At 35.8% G+C, this 12,739-nt stretch overlaps 1 protein-coding gene across 3 annotated transcripts; it reads right to left on the bottom strand.

The window, feature by feature from the left end:
- Positions 1–102: 102 nt before the first annotated feature.
- Positions 103–12,706, bottom strand: LOC146466826 (uncharacterized). Of its 3 annotated transcripts, none has more exons than XM_085126797.1 (6): positions 12,484–12,706; positions 8,712–9,417; positions 7,277–8,047; positions 5,732–5,860; positions 5,227–5,259; positions 103–3,954 (listed from the first exon to the last, which is right to left on the bottom strand). In XM_085126797.1, the coding sequence occupies exons 1-6, from the start codon at positions 12,634–12,636 to the stop codon at positions 3,827–3,829; spliced, it is 1,920 nt and encodes a 639-aa protein (XP_084982923.1). In that variant the 5' UTR covers positions 12,637–12,706; the 3' UTR covers positions 103–3,826. The 3 variants fall into 3 exon arrangements, with proteins under 3 accessions (XP_084982923.1, XP_084982922.1, XP_084982924.1); XM_085126796.1 differs by having other exon boundaries at positions 5,732–5,863; positions 12,484–12,704; XM_085126798.1 differs by lacking the exon at positions 12,484–12,706 and adding an exon at positions 11,946–12,401 and having other exon boundaries at positions 5,732–5,863.
- Positions 12,707–12,739: the final 33 nt, after the last annotated feature.

The raw sequence follows: 12,739 nt of genomic DNA, 5'->3' as shown, positions 1-12,739 counted from the left end.
TTCCAATATTTTCTGGGAGGCTACGAAAGATTGTAGTAGTGTCCCAGAATGTGAATTGCTGTAGTCCAATTATACTCTTCAGTTGAGAACGAAGTCAAGATGTTCATACAAAATGCTTTTTTTTATTAAAGCTCACCATTTCACGTGCTACACAATGCTCACACATTTAATAATCCTAGTAAAACTAAACGGTATCACTACTGCACAGTTCCAGGAAGGCGCAGTTGGTAGCGTACGAGTACGCTTACCTAGGCGGGGTTAGGGAGCAAGAATATAACTTGTAATTATTAGGCCTAAGAACAAGCTTTATGCATTTCCCACTTTTCAATTTAAAACAACGGGAACACATTTTCAAAAAGTGCTGGTGGAAGTGAAAGTAGAGATATCTCTGAATTGAAAGTAAACAACGAGTTCGCTGAAGGACCCGACAATCGCAACTTATAATGTAATTCACTTTCATGCTTCTACATGTCTTGTTTGACTGAGCCCGCTATTCTTACTTGTCAGTCTGAGAGTAGTTGCTTGGTAACAGCACATTCAGATGGCAATACTTGATGAACGAACAATCGGATAGTCGTGTCTATTGTGATTGGTTAATTAGAATCTGAAATAGCTTGGGACTTACCGAAAACGATGCAGGTTTTGGCGATTGTCGCGTGTTGTTTAATCTGCACTTATGTACATTTCGCTCTTTTAATATTTGTCTCGATGAAATGATGTTTTGAATACTACTGACATCTACTTTCAGTTACACCAGTACTTTTAAGTACTGACACCATTCCTTAAAAGGGATTTACTTTTGCCTCCAAAATAATATCACTTTTTAACACACTTTTACATAAAAATGAGTTACCCTTAAACAAAATATCATGCACCAGTCACTACCCCATTTTTATCGTCAATTGTTCAAAAATTATGTGATGCTTTGGAGGGCAAATAAATTGAAAACAATCTACCTGGATGCACAAACCTTACAAAGAGCAACTCTTTTGGCAAACGCTGGAAAACAATTTAGTATCCTTTCATTCCGAGAAAAAAAATGCTAGAGCATTTGCAATCTCAATCCGTGGAATTTCATCCACAGACTCAAATTAGGTAAAACAATTTTAAAAGGCAAGTCCTGTCGAGCAGTACATTCCAGTTGTATTGGTTACTATGCTGAAAGTGGTTCTAACCTGTGAGTCATGATCAGTGAACGAGATCCTTTGGTTAAATGTAAGTTTGTCCTTGGGTACTGTTTGTATCTTAGTTAATATTTTGTCTCTTGTTTTCCTCTTAACACAAGTGGCAAAAGGGTGGCAATGTGTCGGCGAGTTATCAAAATATTTCTGTACTAAACAAAAATAAATATGTTTTCTGATTTGATAGTTTTAAAGAATAAAAAAAAGCTATAAGGGAACTGGTCATAACAAGAATGTTTGAAGAGGACCCACCTTGTTTGGGGTGGGGGGGGGGGGGTCACTGAAGACACCACCTATCTCGTGAATATTACTGATACAATGACATTTGCTTTGAAATTTGAGTTGGCACAAATACTTAGCAAAGAAGAGTCAGCATTGGTAGATAGACAAGAAAAGTGAGGTTTGAATCTCATTGTCATAATATTTTACTGCTGGATGGAGGGGTGGCTATGCAATAATGAGACCATCCCCCCCCCCCATGTTTTGAGGTTGAGGAAGGGGGGGGGGGGGGTGCAGGCAGAGACCATCCTCTATTTTGTGGTTTGCTGGGTCCTGTTCGAGCATAGTAGTTTTGACCACTTCCCTGAATGCACTTCAAAAATGTTCTTGTACTTATTCAAAAAATTTGGCAATTTTATATGCCAAGCAAAAATAGCAATTTTTCCCTTATTATCATTTGAAGGAAATTCCAATTCTCCCTTAACACCTTAAATAATTTTTAAATAGAAATTAATACTCAAGCACAGCTTGAAAAATGAAATCCCAAACAGGTCTACAGGCCTTCAACACATACACCCTTTGAAGTTTGTTTCAACAAAAAATATTTTTAAACGCTTTCAACCCACTAATCCAACTGCATGTAATGCTGTTCATTGATAGAGAAATACCCTTTAACATGTCAATTTGAAAACAACTAAAAGGGCAGTGTCAACTGGAAAATGGTGCAACAATACCTTTAATTAGTTCCAAAATAATTCTAGCACTGCAAAAAATATGAAACCAACTGAATTTGAGAATGGAACAAATCATGATCTGTTGTAGCGCATTAACTTTTGGAATTGAAAATGTGAGAACTTGAACAAAGTTAGCCTAACTTTTGACAACTCGCAACCCTTTCCATCCCAGTCATCTCGGGACAGAGACACTCATCCAACATCTTAGCACATTAGGGCAGTAACTACAATAAAACTAGACCGTCGTTAATTTGTTAGGTTTCTGTTGATAGAAAAACGTTTTGACACCAAATCGCCATAACACTGCCCTTTGGATTAAATATCCTTTGTTGAAAACCAAAATGTTCCGTTAAGGCACAAAAAGTATTCACTGTCAACTGACGTCTTATGTTACATGTACGTACCAAAATAAGAGAAATGAGAACAATGAACACAGCTCATTTCCAATTTTTGTTTTAAAAAAGTACAATTCCTTAGAAAAATCGTACTAAGGTATTCTTCATAGATTTAAGTTTAGACTTGTTAAACTTTGAAATAATCATAGTTCCTACGACTTCTTGTTATGCAAATCTATCTAAGAGCATCGAAAGTCTGGAAATTTTATGGTGCTTTTGCCAAATTGTTTTCCACACACCAATTTAAGCATTGGCAAAAAAAATGCTTCTTGCCCTCAATTTCAAATTTTTACTTTCATATGTTTGAAATATTTTCATATATTAACCTGATCTTGAGTCAAACAACAATATTTTCAACTTTGTCTTTTTCCTTTACGTAATGATCTTTTCTCAAGTGGCCCAGATGGGAATAAAAAAAATTATGCCCCATAAATAATGATCATTTTTTCTTTTTACATCAATTTTTGTATCTACTTAATATCATGAAAATGAAAATGGACCAAAAAATCAGCAAAGACCTGTAGAAATTGCTGAATATTAGAAATAATGAAACTAACTATTGTCTTCAATGCGCCCACTTTTTACACTGCAATAATTACAAGCAGAAATGAACCAGTCAATTTCGGTAGTGCCCATCACATTAGTGGAAATTTTTCTAGAATTTTTTTTTTTCATTTTTCTGTCACCCTGGGGGTCATGGATTGGTCTATCATGAAATCTAGTTTCATTTCAGTTAACCCTTTAAACCCTAACAGTGATCAACACCAAATTTCTCCTCGTAATATCAGTGCTTATGCAACCCCCGAGTTCATGAGAATTAAGGATATGATCATAAAAGGTGAATTTTCTTGATATTTTTAAGAATAAGAAAAGTATGGTGACAAGGTGGGATAATTAATTTTCTTCTTTGATATTAGGGGGTTAAAGGTCATAAAAATGACAAATAGTCACAAAGGTTAATCTAAGGTTGCTGGGACAACACTGAGAAATAGAACTATAAATTGAGCGTTGTCCCCGTCAAATCAACTTTATTCAGTAGTACTGTACCTAGATAAGCCCAGAATTGAAGAAATTTACTAATTTTTTAACTTTACCATGTGGTAATTAAACGGTTCATGGGAATAGGCACTCTACACAGAAAATGACTAATGTATAAGCTTATAACTCCATAAGAATGGGGCTGGCAATATGTTTTAAGATTACACAGCAAAAAGCTTGCAGTTCAATTCTTACTCAGATTTTTATCAACTTCATTATGAGACTTAAGTGAATTATTGTGGAGTAACTGGGTTTGACTTCACTTAGTATTGCAAAAGTTCTTTAACTTCAACTCTGAAGGAGCACCATGTTTGCGACTAGCAAGCTTTTTACGTTTTTGCTCACATAAAACAGGATCAGAATCCACACTGAAATTAATCACCAGACCTGAAAAAAATGGACAGCAAAAAATATTACGATAAGAACCACTAATAAACCAAGACAACACGTACTTGATGAGAAAATTAATTTTAAGGAAAAAAAAACAACAACAACAACAAACAAACTTGTAACAACAAGTAAAATAATTTATTGTTGTCATATATAGCTGTTTTCACAGACTGATTATTTTGTCATCAGTAGCTTTGGCAAATTTCGTACAAGGTTCTCACCAAGTGCTGGCAGCTAGCTAAAAAACTGATGGTACTTTGTATTTTGAGCTACAAACTTTTTGGTGAAAAGGTACAAAACATTTAAAATTATAATATTTGTTCACCAAATGGCCTACTTGTAGATCCCAGGTGTTTACTCTGACTGAACCTTGTTCATAATAACCCCATTCTTAGATGCTGTTGGTTTTTCAAAAACCCAACCTACTACACTACAGCTCCAACTTATTTCAGTGACCCCCAAACACTGGACCTGGGTAAGTTTCTATTCATTAAAATTATTAATATACCCAGGACTGTTCATCAAAAGTTGAGGAAATAATATTCATGTGCAATTTTTAGTTGTATTTTTTTTTATTGACCAAACTAATACTGCATTTGAGTGTTGCCTTTCATTCACGAGTTTATCAGTAAGTTACCCATTAAATACATTGTAGAACCTCTCCCCAAAAAGAGTGGAATATTTCTGTAAAGTTCTCTTATTAGTGTCATGCAAAAGACAAGCCATACATCGTATACCTGCCAACATCGATCTCACACACCAAGGACAATTTCTCACGCCTGACTCACAGATCCGGACGAGTTGTTCTAAAAAAACTTCATTTCATTTCGATTTGTTATGTATCATTTCTTTGCTCTTTATAACAATCGTAAAAGCTTTCAAATGTCGACAATCTGTTGAATTGTAAGTGTTCAAAAATCGTTGGAATATCTTCGGACATTTTTGGCAAAGTTCAGAAGTCTTGGGAAAATCGTCGGAAATCTTCGGAAGTGGCTCGGACGTTTTTGGAAATCCCGGTCATGACGAGACAAAAAACTCACGCGTTTGACTCAGAAAAAGTTGGCAGGTATAACATCGTTGTAATGAAACTAGTATGTACTGACATTGAGATGTATTTTTTTTGAGTACCCTATGTCTGTAAATAGTACTATGTACCTAGGGGGCACACTAGCCATAGCCATAGCAAAACAAAAAGTATTGTAAGGTTAGCAATGTCACGTGTTGAGTGAATAAATAAAATAATGAAATGAATAAAAGAAATTGTCTTACCTTGTTTTGCATCTGACATTACTTTTTTCCATGCTGAAATGACAAAAAAATAAAACGTTATACAATGATGTACAGTGTAGTTATGAATTTATATCGAGGGTCATGTCTATTGTCAATCCATCGTTCTTATCCAGGTGTACATGTATGTCATCACGTTTTGTGGGGGGTGGGGATCAACTGAACCTGCCACTTATTTAACGTCTTAATAATTATTGGCATCTTATTTTTAGTTTACTTTGAGTCTGTTTTCTGGCTTAATTTTAGCTGGAGCTGAGCCCTTTTTCAACTGGTGCAATTTCCGAGTAAGGTATTTGTTGGCTATAAAATAAAATTTCCCCCTTAGCTTCTGTTAAAAACGGATAGAAATATTTAGCACTCGCAACCTTAAATAATCTCAGTCAACAAATTAAGCTACCTTTAAGCTAACTGTCTAGAAGTCTTATGATGATATACATGTCTAGACATTTCGCAGAGGAAGAGAAGCGGCCAGGTAAATTTTCCTTACCATTACGTAAATAATCAACACACTGTAGCTTGTTAAACGAGTCCTTTTGAGTTTCAGACTGAAGACTGCTCAGCTCACAAGAACTGACGCTGTTAGCATCAACACCACTGTCGCTACTTTCAGCAGGCTCTGCTACAGAAAGAAAAAATGTGAATGTTAATGTAAGACCATTCTTTGTATTTAGTGGGTGGGTCATGTTATGATTGCGTTGACTTATTTCTTCTTTCTTTATTTGTTTTTTTTCTTTTCTCGGAGATGTTAGTTTCTACAGTTTCTCTGTAAATCCGCTGTTTAAATAAAAGTGATGTCATGTGATCAAGAGGACAAAATGAAGTGAATTTTCATATAAAGAATGAGCCACGTTCATTTTTACTAATTTTGCCTAGCCAAGTACACTTATTAATAGTATGGTGTCAAAAGGATGCCATTATTTCTGGTTTCTGCATACTACAAAAGCTTGTTGCATGTGGCGTACAATATTTATTGAGAATGGTGTATTATTCAGTGAATGGCACAGGCATACAGGTTACTTGGAAAAGGAAATTGGAGTGCTCCTATCAGGAGTCGAACCTAAGACCTTCCGATCACTAGTTTGGATGCTCTACCACTGAGCAACAGGACACTCATGTGGTACCATAATCTATGATAGTTACATTATAATTACATACTGTCCCTAACCTTTACCCCACTGCCATGTATATTAGTGACAAGACAATGGTTCTCAAGTAATTAGGAATAGTTTCTATGGCCTTGTTTGTCCAACTGTCAAGTCATGGTAAAAACCTAACAGTAGAGATAGTTTCAAGGCATTTGCATAATTTTAATTCTGTTACCAAGAAGCCAAAGCTGCCCGAAAATGTACCTGCCAGCATACATCTCATGCAGGCCGATATGAAAACATTGACTCCTGTGTAAACTTGTGTACAGTCACCATAAAATTCGGCATGTGGACACAATACAATGTATTTATTAAGAGTAAAACAGTACAGTACATGTACAGACTCTTCACAGTCACCTGCCAACTCTCACACAATTATCTACAAGTCACATGTCTGCAGATTGAAAACATTGATCTCATACCAACTGTATTAGTAGGAAGGGTGTCCAGGCATGGACTTCCTCCTTTTTGGGGAAAATGCATTCAAAATTCACCTCATCTTTTTAAAAAAAAATTACAAGGAACATGGTCCTTGGATGCCCAACTTTATTTTTTTGGCTAAAAGCCTGCTCACACCTACCCTGCGAGCAGAGTCTCTCGTAGATCTAGGAAGATCTTAGAGACTCTGCTCGCAAGGTAGCTCACACCTGTATATGTTGTGGTTCAATTTTATCCTTGGTTTAATTTTTATTTCCCTTTGTTTTAAACTCATTATCATACATTACCATACAACATATATACTAATTTCTCATGTCTGACTTGCAAATCTGGACCACTAAAAGTTTCAAAACCAAACAGGACATGTATTCGATTCATTAAAAAAAATAGAACCATAAATCCGGTCATGCTGTAAGAATAATGCACATTTATTATGTTTCAGATCTCACCTTTACTTCTGGCTTTAAGCAAAGCATCTCTGTAAGACAATACTTTCTGAGTTGGCAACATTTCCTTTTGAGAATCATTTTTGGCAAGAGAAGGCAACTCGAGTCCCTTCCCGGCCTTCAATCCACTTTCATTTTTATTTTTAGGCTCTGTTTGTCCTCCCAAAGTAGAATTCACAGCTGAAGAATCAACAACAGCATTACTGTTTTTGTTTTCTCTGTCCTGTAACACTTTCTCTGTTGTCTTGCTGTAATTCTTTTTTTCATCAACAGACTTTCTATGATGATGGTTTTTCCTAAATTGATTGTCTGATTGCTGTTTATGAAAGTCCTTCCTTTGAAATCTGTCATTGTGGTTTTTTTCTCTATTTGCTCTTGCCACAAGTTCCTTTTTCTTTCTCCTGTGAGATCTTTTTGTTTGCGACTGCCAGCCTCCTTCGTCTTCAACAGCAGATGAACTCGAAACATCTCCATCCACGGAGTCGCCTTCAATTACGACAAAGTCTTTGCTCACTTCTTTAGTGTCTGAAACATCACTGATTGGATCATCTTCAATATCGTGAGTTTGCTTCTCAAGTACAAAGTCACCTTTGGAGTCTTCAGATTGTTGAATAAAATTCTCAGAGTGTTGAGAAGTTTTAACTAAATTGGATGAACTGTCTTTGTCAAATGTGACACTGGGCAAAAGTCCTAATGCAGATTCTAGAAGCTTTTGCGATGAAGGTGGAAACCCAAATGGAGGTTCTTTGGCAAAGACAGGAGAAGCATATGATCCTGTAAAAACAAATAAAACAAATTAATAAGCAACTAGCTCTTTCCCTTAATTTTAAGAGTGAAGACGATATTTAATACTAATAACATCAACAATATTATTATCATAACATCATTAAATGTCAACAATATTTTCTCCCTTCTTTTCTATCTTCAGTTAGGATTAGCACAGATGTATGTCTTTTTTTGTATTACACATCTTAAATACAGTGTAATTTAGTCAAACTCTTTGTAGCATACAGTGTATTCTTTTCACCCGTATTAAAAGTCGAAACTAAAAGGCTTGGGGCTAACTAGAAAACTTTCCAGTTAACTTAGCCCCCAGGCTCTAATAATACATTATTACAATTAAAATGAAAATTCATTTCTTTTATTTAAACAGTACTACAGTGGAACCTCTCTTTACAGACACCTCTTTAACATGGACACCTCTCTATTACAGACAGTTGACCTGGTCCCTGAGAGACTGAAATCCATATAAAGCCTACCTCTCTAAAACAGACACCTCTATAATACGGACACTTATTCCTGTCCCCTTGATGTCCGTAGTAAAGAGGTTCGACTGTATTTGCAAAATTCTCATTAGCTTCAGAGAACTAAATATAATAAATGATGATGATGATGATGATCATTATTATGGCTAATATTATTTCTTTCATAACCTTACCTAGTCCAGAGTCCACTTCTTTTATGTCATCGCTGAGGAACAGTTCTTTAGGAGTCACTATTCCACTGTCATTAGAGGAAGTGCTCCCACAACTCAAATCTGCTTTGGTTGATATGGAATCTTGTCCTGTTTCTGACTCTCGTCGAATTGAAATATCTGCTACTAAGTTTGTATTCATGCTAACACAGAGAGGAACACAACCCTCTAAGCCCAACCTCTTCACCTTGTACTTCGCATCCACAATACCATTGCCCTGAATCCCTGTACCATTAGCAACAGAACTGCTTCCTAAAATCCCTGTGCCATTTTCATTGGCATTGATGCTAGGTTCTCCTGTGCCATTTGAGACAGAATTAATGTCTGCAGTTTTTCCTGTCTCGTCAGCAACAGAATTTGCAGGTTTTCTTTTCTTTGACTTGGATCTTTTCTTCTTATTTGCAACAGTCTTGGGTTGTGCATCATTGCTTGCTTGGTCTACAGAATCAAGAATTTCCACGTGATTCTGAAGAACGTTCAAATCCTTCTCAACATTACTAATAAAAGATCTACTAATGAAACTGGTGTCTAGCTTGTCTTTGATAACTTGACTGCCGCTTGGCCATATAAAAGAGTGATCATTGGAGAGTATTTTCTTGGAGCGATACATCTCGAATTGCTTTTTTGGAAGTGCTGCTAGCTGGCGTGCCATTTCTTTTATTTTATCAACCTGTTTAAAAAAAAGGGAAGAGAAGAGAAACAAATTAACAATAAGTTGACATAATTTGAGTAATAAAATTGTAGATTACATGTATGAAGTATTTCTCCTCTGTCACTGTGATTTAAAATTTTGATGGAGGTCAGGTAACGAAGAGCCATTACAACAGCTGGAAAGAGCATCGTAAAATTAGTAAAAATGATAAGTTCGAGAGTTTTGTCTTTAAAAATAGCAAAGATATAGTTTTGTTAAGTTTGTATTCATGCAAATGTCTGCAAAAAATTTCAAACTTGTGGAACTACAGTGTATATGTTAGCTATTTTAAAAGGCAATCCTGTCAAACTTGACCTTTTTACTAATTTTAAGGTACTCTTTTTAGCAGTGTCAATGGTTCATTTCTAGCTGGCCTACATCAAAATTCCAGGAAAAAAAAATTCAGATTTCTGTGATAAAGGTCTATTTGTGGTAATAATCATTTCTTTTTTAATTTATTCGTTTTTGCAAGTTTGACACTGAAAAAGCCCTCTCGCAGACTTGTACATTATGCTGTAACATAAAATTATTGCATTGCATTGAGGGCTCATAATCCAAGGAAATTTTGAGTCCCTAAAATGTAGCAGTGAGAACAACTTCACCATCACTCGGGCCTGTTTATATGCAAGAAATTCAAAACATTTAAATGGAAAACACAGAAAATGGGAAAACATACAAATACTTGAAACAAAGCTTCTATTGCAGTGGCACTGTACTCTCACAACTGATTAAGAGAGTACAATGTCTGCTTACTGGAAAAAGGAATTGTACAGACCTCTCGTCATTCAACACTGTCTGTATCTAGGGTTGTCACAGGGCTTTAAAATATGTTTCAAAATCTTTGGAAAATGTGGAGTTGTGCTTAACAATATTTATTGTGCACAAGTAGAAGGTCAATGATCGACATGAGACAATTTGAACTGTACTTGTAATACCAACAAAAATTATTGTTAAAAAAAGAAAATGATTTGGGAAAGGGGAAAGTGGTCACAGTGGCTGCATATTAATTAATATTTATTTATGACTAAAAAATATGAAAGCACAATATAAGTGGGGTACAATATGTGCATATAGTTGCTAAAATGGATTAGTTTGCATGAATAAATACAATCTTTTTCATTGCAACCACAAGCTGTTTAAAATCAACTTTTACAGTGTAAGCCCTCAGGTTTACATGTATCAGTGGTTGTCAAATAGCCAGGAAATACTTGAAATTGCCCCAAAAAATACATATAATCACTGGAAACTCAAGAGGAGGAACTTACAGTCATATGATAAAATTGATTTCAAGGCTTGTTGCAACAGTTGGTACAAGTAGTGTCAAATTATCTTTCACACACAATTGTGTCTGGGCAATAACTTGAGCCAAGGGGTGATTATGTAACAGAACAAAAGAAGTTGGCAGTATTGTTTTGAAGACAAATATTTTGCATTGATTTGGATAAAAACTAATATTTTGTGATGCAACCACAATGTGACCACGGGTCACAGTTCAATGTTTAACCTTTTACATTGAGTAATAATTTTAATGAATTGTGTCCAACTTTCAAGTTGGCAGACGAAACCCTAAAGTACTGTATGACTATTCAGATGAAAGCTATTTAACAGCACCTTAATCTGCAGCAATGTTCATTCTTCACTTCAGAAAACCATGAGATTATGTACTTTAACACGGGTGAAAATATGGGCTACTAATATCTCCATACAAGACCAAATGATGCAATCACTGCCAAGATATTAAGTCGTTAATTCAAAATAAACCTTGAAGAATCGAAATCGACAGACAAGCCCACTATTCTCGAAATTAGCATTTTATGTAATCCCTACACTGTAAATTAATAACATAACTTCGACCTAAAAAATTGTCTTGTGAATGTAAATAAAAACAAACATAGGGAAATCAGTCGATTAAACAGAAAGAAGTAAAAAACAAGCACAAACAATATTTAACTACTCCACGTGAAGGAATATTTGAATTATAAAGGCTATTAGGTAACAGGTATTCAAAGAGTTGAACTAGAACACAAGAAAACCAGCACAAAACTTGAAGTCTGAAGTAATTGAGGATAAAATTGTTTGACAAATACTACCAGACTGTGACGTTAATGAAAATGTAATCAACGCGTCGTTACGTTTCGTGCAGTCGCTCATGCAAGTTGTAAAATGAATAAATATCCGATCTCGGTTCTATTGTATTCTCCAAAACTAAGCGCATATTGAAGCAACATGGCGAATTTGGGCTTCAGAAAAAATGTCAATCTACGAAACATAGATTACATAACATAGATTAAGTTTTGGAACTATCTACAAACTTTTGTACCCATGTTATAAAATTTCGCGAAAGTGACTGCGTGTACATGTAGTTTTCTCGCCAGTTCGCAAACGATTTGTACATTTCAGAAAAACTTCGCCAAACCATCAAGATTACGGAGCTGAAGGTTGCAAAAGTCAGGCATTGAGAACAAACACGATAAAATATATAACTTCGGGTCAGAAAATAAATTTACCTTCAATCCTCGCTCACCACGTTGAACTCCCTGGCAGGGCTAAATCGTGAAACTTATGTGCGACCAGTATGAGCAGAGTTGCTCAAGCAAACGGTAGTTCGATTGATGAAGATATTACTATTAGGAGCTTTTTTAATGGAAGATCTGATCGGTCGGTGTAGCTGAAATGACTTTAAATGAACCAAGACCTTGTGTGACCTTAGTCCACGTTTCTATATCGGGAAATATTGGGTAACGATTGCATAATACCCACTTAACCGGTGTGGTCACATGTCCTGACTGCATAAATTTCGCCAGCCACCAGGGGAAACTGGTTTGCGTGTGATTTTACCCGCTCGGTGCATGCATGGCACAAGTGTCAAATTTAAACGAAGTTCCAGGCAAACAAACAAACAAATAAACAACGGATCCACAGCTTTTGAAACGCAACAGTAAAATTTCCGGCCACATACCCAACCGCCAAGAAATTAAAATTTTACTAAGCGCTGTTTGCATGGCAACAACAAAGGCGCGCTTTTACAAAACGACCAATACTCACTCGTTTAATTTCTGTACTTGACGGAATACTGTCGTAAATTTCGAGAAAGATTTCAACTTCATCTGATCGGAGAGCTTCAGCAAGACGAATCGCTAGTACAGTTTCTGCCTCCGCCAAAGCGAGAGAGCCAAAATCGTTATTACAAGCGGCCATATTTGCTCCATTCCAGAAAAATACTAGTATTTTTGTTTTTTTCTCTCGTGGGAAAACCTACTGCGCATACTCGTCCTCATTCTTTGTATCCATTTTTGTATCG

This window comes from Pavona decussata, unplaced genomic scaffold, assembly GCF_977016875.1.
Source record: "Pavona decussata unplaced genomic scaffold, jaPavDecu1.1 SCAFFOLD_140, whole genome shotgun sequence".
Classification (NCBI taxonomy): Eukaryota; Metazoa; Cnidaria; class Anthozoa; order Scleractinia; family Agariciidae; genus Pavona; species Pavona decussata.
The sequence above is the reverse complement of the archived record's forward strand: the minus strand, read 5'-3'. Positions and strand labels throughout refer to the sequence as shown.

Coding starts and splice junctions, on each gene's coding strand:
- LOC146466826 (XM_085126796.1), bottom strand. CDS start 12,636: ATGGCCGCTTGTAATAACGATTTTGGCTCTCTCGCTTTGGCGGAGGCA. Junction 8,048..8,711: donor AGAAGTGGACTCTGGACTAG/GTAAGGTTATGA, acceptor TTGTTTTTACAG/GATCATATGCTTCTCCTGTC. Junction 5,864..7,276: donor GCTTAAAGCCAGAAGTAAAG/GTGAGATCTGAA, acceptor TTCTTTCTGTAG/CAGAGCCTGCTGAAAGTAGC.